Source organism: Papilio xuthus, unplaced genomic scaffold, assembly GCF_000836235.2.
Source record: "Papilio xuthus unplaced genomic scaffold, Pxut_1.1 DF827135.1, whole genome shotgun sequence".
In the NCBI taxonomy this organism is placed as follows: Eukaryota; Metazoa; Arthropoda; class Insecta; order Lepidoptera; family Papilionidae; genus Papilio; species Papilio xuthus.
In genome coordinates this window covers 1394587-1407455 of record NW_013531514.1, presented here as the reverse complement: position 1 = coordinate 1407455, position 12869 = coordinate 1394587, and the positions used below count along the sequence as shown (strand labels likewise).

The window sequence follows — 12869 nt, the reverse complement described above, 5'->3', positions numbered from 1 at the left end:
AACGGGAACTTGACAACAAAACAAACGATTTGATGTTAAGATGTCAGTTTGCTTGAATTAAAGTATGAAAAAACGAAATCCTACAAATTATTATGTTATAATTATTGATTGAAATGTCGAAGGAAAATGCTAACTTGCGTCTTTTAGGTTCTCCAGTTAATCTTTCTTATAGAAGTAAGAAAAAAGACGATAAAAAGAATATACGAAATCGACCCCGTTCAGCTCTTCAAAGTTCTTGTATCACACCGGTAATATCTTTAAATAAAAATTAAATCAATACTTTGTATCATTTACAAATATTTCGATATTAAAGACTTGAATTCATAGATTTAATTCACGTATTGGTATTCTCTTTTCTGTGCATCGTTTCTTCAGAAAATAATAAAAAGAAACGGTTCAATAGTTTTGTAGCATATTCAATGTAAGGAAACAATCTAATCTTTCCAGTTTATAATATTAGTATAGATTAACATTAAGAACTATGTAAATTTAGTAGTCAATGGAACATTCTGGAAGAAGAAAGTGCATATGAATTAATTTATATTAACAAAGTTCTCAATGGCTTAAAGTTACATATGATTAATAAGTTTTGTTTCAATAAAGTTGAGACCAAATCAATAATTTAAGAAAAACATACATTAGTATCTTGTTAAGACTTCTCAATCTATATCACAACAAATTCATGCTTTAAATTATATAAAACCAGACCCAATCGATTTACTTACAAATAAAATTAACTGGAATGTTTTTTTTTTTTATTTTTAAAGTTTCATAAGATTCCACAAACCTACTCAAAAAAATCCTTTTAAATTATTTTCTTCTTTGTTCATTATTCATCCATTTCACTGTCCATTCAGAAAATTATTCAAGATGTAATTTAATCTAACACTAGTTGTTATTGTTTCAGGAAAATCCGGAAAGATTTAAACGGCCATTTTCAGCTGACACTAAGGAAAGAGCTTCAACTACTCGATCCTTTTTAAAATCATTTAGTGCAGATTTATTGCAGTCATACAACAGTAAATATATTATAATGTACATTAAATAAAGTATTTAAACCCATGTATTTATTAAATAATTTATTTCAGATGCATCAACTAATTTAAAAATAGTTCCACCAACAACCATTTTACTTGGTGATACTAAACCGTATGAAAATTTAAAAGCAAAAGCAAATAAAGAAACTTGTAGTAATGCCTCAGATTACGGCTCAGAAGATACATTTATCAGTTTAGGTACGAAGATTAAAACCAAAGCCCAAACACCACCTAAAAAAGATACAAACACAAAAGCATTGAAATACAGAAACATTGCAAAGAAGGGACGTAAAATGGAACAACAAACAAATGATGATAAAGGGAATGAACACTTCGGTTTAGAAGTTACTATTAAAGAAAGGGCAAAATCTCAATCACCTTGTAGAGATGTTGATACATTTTTTCATCGATGTGCATCACCTTCCTTTAAGAATAGAGCTTACGAATCATATTTCGTACCTCTTGATGATAAAAATAAATCCGACCATAATTTAAATGAACGTCAATTACTTGACTCTGATGAATTACGATTGGATATGCAAAAGGAAATAGACGCATATTCTCGTCGATTACCTTTAACTAAACAACAATTATCTTTAGTAGAGGAAGAATCTACCCAAGACCTTGAAAGTATCCCATCAAATAATTTACCAAGTTTGTCACCTGAAGCATCATTAATAGAAAAAAAACGAAATACAAACAAACAAGATTTTACTATTCATAATGTCATGACTCATACAGACAAAAACGATGACTACTCAAGAAACCAGCATATATCCAATGAATCAAAAACATATAGAAGCTTTTATGAAGACTTCAATAACCATGATCACGCATATAAAAATAATTTTTCAAGTACTGTAATTCAAACAGATTCTTCGTCTAAAGATTCTGGTTATCCTGAAAGTGTTGTGAAAGAAGATAAAAATTATGTACAAAACTTTTCACTACCATCTGCCACAGTACTAAGAAAATCTAGCTCTGATAATAACTTACATGATCAACCAAAGAGTCTAGATAGTGCATCACTTGGAAGTGATGAAAAAAATTACCATAACACCTATCCCCCTGATAAAAAGTGGGCAGAGCCTCTGAATCATAGTCGTTTGCTTTACAAAGATTTCTTTCTGAAGAAAGAGGGTCATTTAGCAGTCCCGCCACAGAATTCACCAGATAGACCAGGAATACAGCAAAATGAAACGAATTATGCAAATAAAAATTTAAACGATGAGAAGGATGAACGAGAGATTAGTGAATATCCAAAGTATTTACTAAATAGTAGTACAAAGGCATACACTTCTAAAGTAATTGAAGATTACAAAAGAGAAATAGAGGCTATTAATAATTTACATGAACTTACACTAAAAGACATAAAAACAGACTCAATATCACCTACGCCCCTTCACATTGAAACTATGTACGAACAATCTAATAATCAATGTGAAGATAAACATAATTCTATTGAAAGTTCCCAAAAGAGTTACGAAACAAGTGACTCGCCGGTAGAAGACAAAAATTGTGCAAATAACAAAACGGATATTTCTAAAGTAACCACAAGGGAACTAATTCAGAATTATTTTAAAATAAAACACGATTATCCTAAAGGAACTAAAGAGAATGTATTAAAAAATCTAAAGAAGTTTGAGAAGAAACTAAACAACTTGAAAACAGATAGCAAAAGTCCTAAAATAGATTGGAAAAATAAAAGCAATATTAGTAGACCGGGGCAAGAGACAGTTAAACATCAGTCACCTAAAAATATTTTCACAACTAAAATACCTCTTAGCTCTAGAATAGAGAGTGTACAAAACGATAAAGACGTGGAATCATGGATGTCTTTAACAGTTCCAACACCCAGAACTACGGAGACCGTAGATAAAGCAGAACCTACAACAGAAGTCCCTAAAGAAAACCAGAGAACTACAACACTAGAAGAGGCATTAACTGAAAATACTACTCCAAGAAACGTTACACCAACAGAAGAAGTAGTTAAAACAAGGGAATTAGATTCTAAAGCCACCGTTCTTGATATATATTCAATGTTAAAAGAAATTGAAAGTTATGGTGATAATCCTGTAACTAATGAGGAAATTAAGGAGGAGTTACCAAAAGATGAAAATAGAGTTTCAACACCAAAAGATAATTTTACGTATGTGTTTAAGTATTGAAGATTTTTCATTAACGATGTCATCGTATATTGATTTTTTTTTTTCATTTTACAGGGAAATTTTTGAATTTTTAGAAAAGGTTGAACAAAGTGCAAATGATGCTTTATCTGTTGTAACGAATGCAGCTCCACAAAATACTCCAAAGTAAGTAAGCTTTATTAGTAAACTAGCTGTCGTCCGCGACTGCGTCCGCGCGGAATTAAGCCTATGTGTTCTTCCACACTATGTTCTACATCCATGTCAAATGGCAACATGATCCGTTCAGCCGTTTTGGAGATACCATCAAACAAACATCCGTCCAAACATTCGCATTTATAATATTAGTAAGGCTATGAAAACTGATAGAAAATTTTGCCTTAACCAAACTTCCCGTTAAATTATTATGCGAAGTACTTATAGGTGCAAAGCTTTCTATGCATAATGCGTTATTGTAAACAGAGTTTGGATCTTTTCAAAGACAATTATTGAAGAAAATAATAATAATTAGGTTAGAGGTGCTTCTAAAATTGCCACACACGGAGTTGGCGCAGCGCGTTGTGACCGCGTCTCTGCAGCTCGAGGAGCGGTCCTGTTGTATCGCACTACTGCAAGAGAGCTTAGCCAATCACAAGCAACAGGTATCTTATTAATAAAGAAGATCCACTGAACTCCGTAAATGGACTGGCTAAAAGACTTAGTAATTTGTGCCTATTTGGTTTTCGCCATTTTGGCGCTGATGGTAATGGTTTGCAGAGGTGTTGTAAGTTCGAACAAATAATAGTCGCGTTTAAATCTGAACAAAGCAAAAGCTGTAATTTCTAAGCAATTGTCCATTTATAGAGATCAAGTGAGAGGATCGAAGTAAATTAAAATATTAATTGGTTAAAAGATCGATTATATATTAACTTTGCTTATCTCCCCTTTTCCAGATGATTACAAAAGTAAGCAATTTAGAGAAGCAATCTCAACGTAATATAATGAAGGTTAAGCAGGAGTGTGAAGAAACTATAAAACGCCATCAGAATTTTATAGACCAGGTATAATCCCAGAAACTTCGCTAAAATCAAACTCCAAAAAAAATTGTGTAAAATACGTGAATTCAATTGCCTTTCAGCTTATAAACGACAAGAAGACGTTGAACCATCGCATAGAACAGCTGGTTGACGAGAGAAGGTCGCTGGAGGAGAGGTGGAAGAGGTCCGTGCAGACGTTAGAGGAACGCTACAAGCTGGAACTGCGGAATCAACACGACAAGATGGCTGCCGCACAACAGGTATCTTATCCCTATGTCGCTGCTTGAAAATTACAGCTTTTGGATCATTCCGATGTAAAAGCACTAGTTGAAGTAACTGCCTGATAATTCTAATATATTATTAGTTCTAGTTTTCAACATGGCTATCAAATAAGCACAAAATATCATGCCTTATAACCTATCCAGTAAAATAGAGACAGTGTTACACCCTCATTCCACTAATGCCTGATTCACATGGGCACAGAGCAGTGATGCAGTTCAGTACTGCTTATTTTCTGCATTGAAATAATAGCAGTACTGCTTTGTCTACTTGCTCTACACTCATTTGGAATAAGCGAATAACCGCTCGACTACTTTTTCTATGTGCAATGTCTATATAAGGAAGCACTGCTTTAAGTGTTAAATTATCATATCACAAACTGTTACCACTGTACCTAAATTCCACTTCATCCATACATATTCCAGGTTGCCAGGCAACGATGGGTTCGACAGAAGGCTGAGAAAATTAAGGTTGGTTATTTCAACTATAGTTTCAATTCTTTCATTCAGAAGTACCGCCTAAAGCACATTGTTACTTTAGACTATTACTTAGTCATTGTGTAAAAAAGAGCGTCGGTGGATTAGGGGTTAAGCACTTGACTTGCAATGTGCAGGTCCTAGGTTCGAATCCCGCCATGTACCAATGTGTTTTTCGATTTCTGACGTTGTTACCGTGAAGGAAAACATCGTGATGTAACCTGCACATGTCTGCGAATCAATTCAAAGATATGTGTGAAGTCAACCAACCCGCACTTGGCCAGCGTGGTTGACTATGGCCTAGTCACCCCTAACTTAGGGTATGTTCCGGGGCCCTCAGTGAGGATGTATGGTGAGCTGATACTAATAAGCTACTTTTTAAGGTTAGTATTATAAGGTAAGGTAGTTTTTAAGGCGTAGTCACCCCTAACATAGGGTAAGGTCCGAGTGGGGACTATAGTGACTCCTCGTAAGAGAAGTTTATAAGGTTATTCATGACGCAGTATGAATTGAGATACTATAAAAATAACTAATAAATTACAGGAGTTAACAGTAAAGGGCTTAGAAGGAGAACTAAGAGAGATGGCGGAGCGTCAACAGAAAGAGATATCAGATCTGAGGATGTCGCACGCGGAGCAACTCGGGAAGACGCAGGCGAAGCACGCCGCTGAGCTGGAACTGCTAAGGAGGAACTTGGAGGAGGAGAAGGAGGAAGCGCTTGTGAAGGAGAGGCAGCTAGCCAGCTCCAGGTAATGAGCATTTATTCCTATATTTTCACTGAAAATACTTGCTTACATACTGGCGACTTTTATTCTGTAAGTGAAAAAGTATTAACTAATTTTTCAAGTATTTATGTTAACGTCAACGTAACACTCATATCATATTTATCAAGTGTTTCTGAGACCAAAAAGATTACGATATGTTTTATATACAGATTATGGTCTCAAAAACTAACAGACATTGATAGAACAAATAATTCGACATCTATTTTTCTTAGCTTATTTTTAACCTGATGCAAGAATTCATTAGTGATTTTAATTCTATAATATCAAACAATTCTTACTTATCATCAATCTATCACCCCTCCCACCCTAGAAAATAAAGAGTTAACTTTTAGTTTTATAACTTACAGACTGGAGAAGCAGATGTTAGAAATAGAACTGACATACCAAGAACAACGCACGCGGCTCGTGTCGGAACTGCGAGGGGAAAGCGAACGCGCGGCGCAACACCTCGCCGACAGGGAACGAGAACAGAAAGAAGAAATCGGTGAGAAGAGACATGTCTAATACAGAACTAGACCTAAAATATTGTGAAATAAAAATAGCTTCTTTTCGTGATAAGGAAAGAAAGGTTGAAAGTATGGTCATATTGCCCATATGATCCATGCTTAATGATGCTGATATAGAGTAATTTTTAAAGATGCCACCTGAGCAATCTGGGCAATAAAACAATATTAAATTTAGTTGTCAATCATTTCAGAGAAATGGAAAGAAGAACAAGAGACTTTGCTACAAAAGAAACGCGAAGAATTGGATAAGGAAATCGCAGAAGAAAAAGCAAGGATTGAGGTAAAAATTTGTAATTAGCAACACATTTACTGAATTCAGTCTTTAATATATTCTGATTACATACATTTTAGTTATTCAAAAACAATCTATATTTTTTAATTATAAAATGGTTTATTCATAAAAATACTTAGTAACTTAAAGTTAAATTTTAGGAATTACTCAAACAAAAACGCATTGAACTGGAGGAAGAGTTTCAACGATACAAGAAGGAGTTCGAAGCGGAGCAGCAAATTGTTTTGAAGAAGAAAGTGACAGAGATATCGGCGCAGCACAAGTTAGAGCGAGACAGGGAGATAGAGAAAGCCATAGAGAGCATGGAGGCCGAGGCTCAGGCGGGAAGGAGAGAGCTGCAGGAAGCCTTGAGGTATTCAAGTCTTATCGATCATGCTTTCCTGGTATTCATTTCAGATAATTACAAAATATTAATGACCTTAATAAAACAAAATACACTAAAATTGCACTCAAAGTTATAAATTGGTCATTTAAACAATCGCTTAGTGTGTAATATACTAAATCAACACTAAATGTCTGTCTAATTGGTCAATTAACGACTCTGAGTCCAACAGTTAGGGAAAATACACATTACACTGAGGCAAAATTATTACACGTCAGTCCCATAAAGTACTAGGCACTCAAAAGCACTCAAGAGTATTAAAATAATGCATACATAGAAGGAACAAGGAGCAGTACGAGACAGAGTTGAAGGAGCTGGGGCAGACAGAACAAGCCACGCTCCGCAGGTACCAGGAGGCGCAGGCGCGTGTGCGGCACACGGAGGACCGATGTCAGTAACTATCAGTCAATTTATGAACTCCTGGTATATCATTCAAATAAATATCTATATTTTTTTTTGTATTTACAATTTAAATTGGTAATCTTATCTTTCTTCTTACTAATATTATAAATGCGAATGTTTAGATGGATGGATGTTTGTTTGAACTTATCTCCAGAACGACTGAACGGATCTCCATGATATTTGGCATACATATAGAACACTAGCTGTCGCCCGCGACTCCGTCCGCGTGGTATTATAAAAAAATAATAAGTAGCATATATGTTCTTCCAGACTATGTTCTATATGTATACCAAAGTTCATCGAGACAAACATCTATCCATCCATTCATCCATCCAAGAATTCACATTTATAATATTAGTATGGTAGTCTGGAAGAATACATAGACTACTAATTGTGTTTTTTTTTAATTCCGGAGTTTTTTCAAACGGAGTCGTGGGCGACAGCTAGCTTAATAATTTTCTAAGCTTGCATTTAAAAACGATATGTGATTTTCCTATAGGCGCTGAATTGGAAGTAACAATCGGTCAGCTGGAAGCGAGAAATAAAGTACTTACAGAGGTATTGGATTTATAATTTTAAACTAAAAATGTTTCGATACAGATATTTTGGCAGTGGAAACTCATGACAACTGTTTGCGATGTTTGCAGAAAAACATCCAATTGGATAGTCAAGCGGAGGAGGTACGCGCGAGCTGCGAGGCAGCATGGCGCGCAAAGCTGGACACACTGACCAAGGAAACCGAGGATATGAGACACAAACATGATGAGCAGATGCATCAGCTCTACGCCAAGTTAGTCAATTTTGTTTTACTACTCGATTCTCTCAGTCTTTCTAGTCTTTATTGCAGTTTTATCAACAAAATAATAGAGAAATCTACTTTTTTGTGTGGAGCCATAGTTACTTAAGCATTGACCTTAGTAACCATTTAATAATTCTGAGTGTGGCAATCCACGAATTTCATTTAACACGTTCCTGGTGCATTTTTTTATTTTATTCTACTTTGGTTACCAGAATCAATGTAAATCAGATCTCACAGTTTACGTCGACCCCTATCGACACTGCCACTAACTATAGCCTTTAAACATAACTTATTGCGTTAGAATATGACTTAACCATTTTTTTTTCTTTCTATGTGCCATATTTTTCTTCATTTTCCTAAAGATTTTTTATGTAGAACTTCAAGAGCATAAGTCTTTTCATATATGTTGGCGACTCAAGGTCATGTACGCGCTGCGCTACACCTAACATTGTGTCCGGTGAAGCAATTCGTGCGATGTTTCGAGCAGCCAAGATATTTGACAATTGCTATACCAGTTGGTAAAAGTTAATATTGTATAGGGTGAAAGTAGCTGTGGCCAAGAAGGACTCCACCATTCAGGCGTTGACGAGAGAAGCCGCCAAGTACCAGGAGAAGATAACTTTACTGGAACAGAAGCTGCAGCAGCAGAGGAAAGATTTTCTCAAACAAAAATGATTTGATCCTAAAATAATGATACGATTTATTTGATAACTTTATAAGCGTTTTCTAAGTGCAAGAATTTGTCGAATATTTTATTTTATGACAATTTGAGGATATTTTTTTTTGTTTCTATTTTATCTAGATTCTAGAACTTTAGAATACTAATGATTCCTTTCTTAGACCAAAATGTGCAAAATAAGTGGCCACACATCGTTAGTATGTCGAAGTGACCACAAGCTAAAGAGTAATAATTTGCCTAGTTTTAATGGATGGAAGGATGTACAGAAAAAAATGGTTCTTTTTACTAGCCATCCCCTCCCCCGTCAAATCCACTTCATTTTTCCATCCATTCTTTATAAAAAGCATTGGCGGGTATACGAGTACCGATTGGATTTGGTACGGTTTTTAGGTTTTATAATGTTTTTATTATTTTCAATTACAATAATTTCGTATGTTATTTTGTATGTTATAAATGTTAAATTGTGCTGTGTTTATTTATTTAACTTATTACTTTCCTCTGAAGAATGTATTTTTTTTTTTATTTTAAAGTAATTGCCCTTAATGTTATGAATTTAGCAATAAAAGTATTTTGAGACTGATTTTTTTTATTTCCACTATGAAACATTTTTACTTTGAAAACCATGGTTAGAATTATTTTATATTTACTAAGACTTACAAAAATTGCTTGAGATTGATCCATTTTGAAAAGTGTGGACGGATTTTTCTTTACTTCGGTATTTAGTCAATATAAAAAAACAAGTAAATATAAAAAAAATATCTTTTAATAAAAACGTTATACCGAACAGGTAAATTATTAAAGCTTCAGTATTTGCAGTTGCAAACAATATTCTTATAAAACTAAATACAACTTTACGTCTTATTAAAGCTAAAACATTTGTAAACGAAAATAAAATCGCTCAAGTATCACTTCATAAAATAAACGCAAGGTGACAATTAGCGGATGAGTTGCCAGATTTATACTCCATATTTAAAAAGTAGGTACTATTAGGAAGGAACACCGATACTGCCGGTGCAACACTAGCCTTATTAAAATGTCAACGTTTATGTCCCATCTCTAATCATTCTGACACTAGACTCGGTAACAAAAGCGCGCCATTCGCGCCAAAGGATTTTAACCAATAATGTCTAAAAGCATCTTATAATTTTATTTAAAATTTAACGTTATCTAGCACCACAATATATTTTACTTGAAAACAGTTAAGTTAGTCTATAGAAATATTATCAAGCCTGGACAGACTTTGAAACAATTCTTTTGAAATCATAGTTGTAACTATTACAAGGAATTACATTTTTTTCTAAACGGCCTGAATTGTAAAAGCTAACTTCACTCCAGTCGATTCAAATGGTCCTACAGTTGTAATCTAGTAATTTATTATGACACGCGTTATAAACTCTCATATAATTTGCTATTCCTAGAATTATCTCTGGTCACCAGGGCCGCCACATTTCAGTACTACTTGACGTTCCTTGTTCAGGTGATTTGGGACGGCTGCTAGATTCAGTACTCTCTTTTGTTTCCTGTTTGACAACCCTGGATGTACTCGACTGTGCTAAGGATTCCGCAGTATGGCTTATCACAGATCTCTGTGCAGGATTCAGAACAAGTGAAGGTCTTTCAACTACCGCTGGTATGCTAACGGGCAACGTTAACTTCCTCTCTTGAGCTGCTGGTATCCTTCTGAACGCTGATATTTTCTCAGGTCTATCTAAAACTACTATTCTCTCGATTTGTGCTCTCTCAGGACTAGGAACTTTTCGTTCTGGTTCCAAACGAATCAATTTAGGTACCGGTCCCATCGTTTCGGACGGTCTTTTTAACTTCTGTCTAATAGAATAGTCTACTGCACGTTTAGGAGACGCATCTATACCGATTTTATAGTTTTCCACGTCTATGACGATTGATAACGGCTCCATAAACTTTTTCGTTCTCGAACCTTCTTGCTGGAGACTCTCTGGTGATATCGTCGTCGAGGATACAGTCGGCTTCTGTTCGGGACTCGAATCCTGATCGGATGCTGATCTACTCGGTGGCGTAGGAAAGGGAAATTTCTGTACCGGTCGCGGTGGTGTTTCCAATTCAGTTGACGAATCGCAGGCGGAGTCACAGGATAATGGACTCAACGGTGGGCTTGTTGGCCTGGTTGATTTGACAAAATGGAATGCACTGGGTCTTTCGTCGTCTAGTCTTAGGGGATCAGGCACTAGAGGTGGGTAGTCTGCGGGGTGAAGGCGCTCGATGCCAGAAAGGCAGGTATTGAGGTGGTCTCCGAGGCGGTAGCGTAGTCCTGTGGGCACGCTGGCAAGGCGCGACAGGTAGCGGCGCACCTCGAGCGCGCAGTCGCCGAAGCCGGACTTGAAGCGGTGCAGCACAGCTGGGTCAGCGGCAATGGCAGCTGCCAACTGCTGCCGCTGCAGTCGTTGTAGGTGCTTCACTGTCATCTCCAAGATATCCGCCTTTTCTAACTTCGAGTGGCGTGCTGGCTGGAAATAAATAAAAAGTTTTGTTAGATTTTGATGCACTTCTTTATAATGTTTTTTTTCTTTGACTGTAAAGCGATTGTCTACTCTAGTTTGGTAGTATTAGAAGAAAGAGAGCTAAGGCTAAGGTCTTCCTAATAGGATGTCAGACTAACGATTAAGGACTTACGTCTTTGTCCATAGAGTCAGTAAGTAGATCTTTCAATTCGTTGAGGCAATGGTTGATGCGCGCTCGTCGCTTCTTCTCCATTATGGGTTTATTGGTCTAAAACAATAACAAATCATTTAAAACTTCGTTACACGATAACAACACAAAAAATACTGAACATATCACCGTAAAATTGCACATGTAAAATAATAAAAGAAAACTTTATTTTTAGGAAATTTTTAAACGCACTTTAAACACTTTAAAAAAAAATTCTAAGGAAATTCACGAGTTATTCACCTTTCGAAGTTCAGCCTTTGACATCCCTTGACTTGGTTCAGACATGAACCCAGTTTGGGAATCATCATCTTCACTGCACGGCATTATTGTTTACTACACTCGTAAGTCCTGTGAGGTTCAAGGGACGTAACGTGCGTCCCTGACAACGTCCGAAGGAGTTATGAGAGTTCCCGTACACGACCCGTAGTATAAAAATTATAATTCCTTCCCGTATGATCCCGTTGGTAAAGCGATCCCACAAACTGTGTCTATCTCTTTCTAACTTTGGTATACAAAGCGGTGGGAACTGTATCGGAATGTTTTGTTTTCGTTCTGTCTCGCTCTTGTGTGCAACCAGTTGTGAATGGCGCCTATGGTTCAAATACAAAAGGTGTGCAAAGTTTTCGGTTCGATTTATTTAAATTATTTTCATATTTTTTATCTCGTTATCTTAAATACAAAAAATTTGTTTGTTGTTTTCAATCACCATTAGTTTCTTTGGGGGAAAACTTGCGTAATTGTTTTTTTTCGCTTGTGTAAAAAAATGTATTTTCCTATAGAAAGTTTGTTTTTAATATCTTGTTATGTCAAATATTTTGTAATTACAAAATAAATTCATTTTATAACTCCATATTTTTATGCCTAAAAAAATAAGTACCTATGTTTTTTATCAATTTAAAAACAAACAAGAGTGAAGCTACTTGCGGCCTCCCTTATCCTGCCCGTGTATGGGAATGTGCGACCATGCACATCAAATACGACAATTATTCAAACCCCATGCTTTAGCCGTCATTTCGACAAACAAATACACACCTTGATTCATCGAACATCTTCGTAATAACGGTACTATTATTACATTCGCAAAATTAAACGATACACTGGATATTAAAGTGTACGGTAGGCGAAAAGTGTGATGTTTTTTTTACTATAATTCTAAATGACTGCAGGCGTACTTATTTAGCCCGGTGTACGCGACGTGTTCTCACGATGTGTGGGAATGCACAAGGGTGAGGTGACCGTAAACTGTATACGTGTGTGTTTACACTATATTAACTACAATAGCTTGATTCTTTTTATTAAAAAGAAAATATAATACTCAAAACATTGATCGAAGAAAAGAATATTCGAAAATTCTATCTTTTCGTTAGAGAAATACATCAAAAAAATT

General features: G+C 35.6%; 2 protein-coding genes across 4 annotated transcripts; one reads left to right on the top strand and one right to left on the bottom strand.

Moving 5' to 3' along the window:
* Positions 1–41: 41 nt before the first annotated feature.
* dila (centrosomal protein dilatory) lies at positions 42–9238 on the top strand. Of its 3 annotated transcripts, XM_013314705.1 has the most exons (17): positions 42–248; positions 908–1019; positions 1089–2891; positions 2925–3186; positions 3260–3349; positions 3693–3822; positions 4114–4221; positions 4299–4457; positions 4902–4946; positions 5496–5701; positions 6085–6221; positions 6435–6523; positions 6676–6887; positions 7195–7307; positions 7819–7877; positions 7967–8109; positions 8658–9238. In XM_013314705.1, the coding sequence occupies exons 1-17, from the start codon at positions 114–116 to the stop codon at positions 8791–8793; spliced, it is 3939 nt and encodes a 1312-aa protein (XP_013170159.1). In that variant the 5' UTR covers positions 42–113; the 3' UTR covers positions 8794–9238. The 3 variants fall into 3 exon arrangements, with proteins under 3 accessions (XP_013170159.1, XP_013170158.1, XP_013170160.1); XM_013314704.1 differs by having other exon boundaries at positions 1089–3186; XM_013314706.1 differs by lacking the exons at positions 7967–8109; positions 8658–9238 and having other exon boundaries at positions 1089–3186; positions 7195–7311.
* Positions 9239–10032: 794 nt separating this feature from the next.
* Positions 10033–11864, bottom strand: LOC106119632 (uncharacterized). The gene is made up of 3 exons (XM_013314685.1): positions 11723–11864; positions 11447–11542; positions 10033–11280 (listed from the first exon to the last, which is right to left on the bottom strand). Exons 1-3 carry the CDS (start codon positions 11804–11806, stop codon positions 10228–10230), a joined length of 1233 nt encoding a protein of 410 aa, XP_013170139.1. The 5' UTR covers positions 11807–11864; the 3' UTR covers positions 10033–10227.
* Between the last annotated feature and the right edge of the window lie 1005 nt (positions 11865–12869).

Bases quoted from the DNA above. Each gene is read 5' to 3' on its own strand.
- LOC106119632 (XM_013314685.1), bottom strand. From the start codon at position 11,806: ATGCCGTGCAGTGAAGATGATGATTCCCAAACTGGGTTCATGTCTGAA. The intron at 11,543-11,722 runs GTGAATAACTCG...TTATTGTTTTAG, and splicing joins CAAAGGCTGAACTTCGAAAG to ACCAATAAACCCATAATGGA. The intron at 11,281-11,446 runs GTAAGTCCTTAA...ATTTATTTCCAG, and splicing joins CTGACTCTATGGACAAAGAC to CCAGCACGCCACTCGAAGTT.
- dila (XM_013314704.1), top strand. From the start codon at position 114: ATGTCGAAGGAAAATGCTAACTTGCGTCTTTTAGGTTCTCCAGTTAAT. The intron at 249-907 runs GTAATATCTTTA...TTATTGTTTCAG, and splicing joins AAAGTTCTTGTATCACACCG to GAAAATCCGGAAAGATTTAA. The intron at 4,947-5,495 runs GTTGGTTATTTC...AATAAATTACAG, and splicing joins AGAAGGCTGAGAAAATTAAG to GAGTTAACAGTAAAGGGCTT.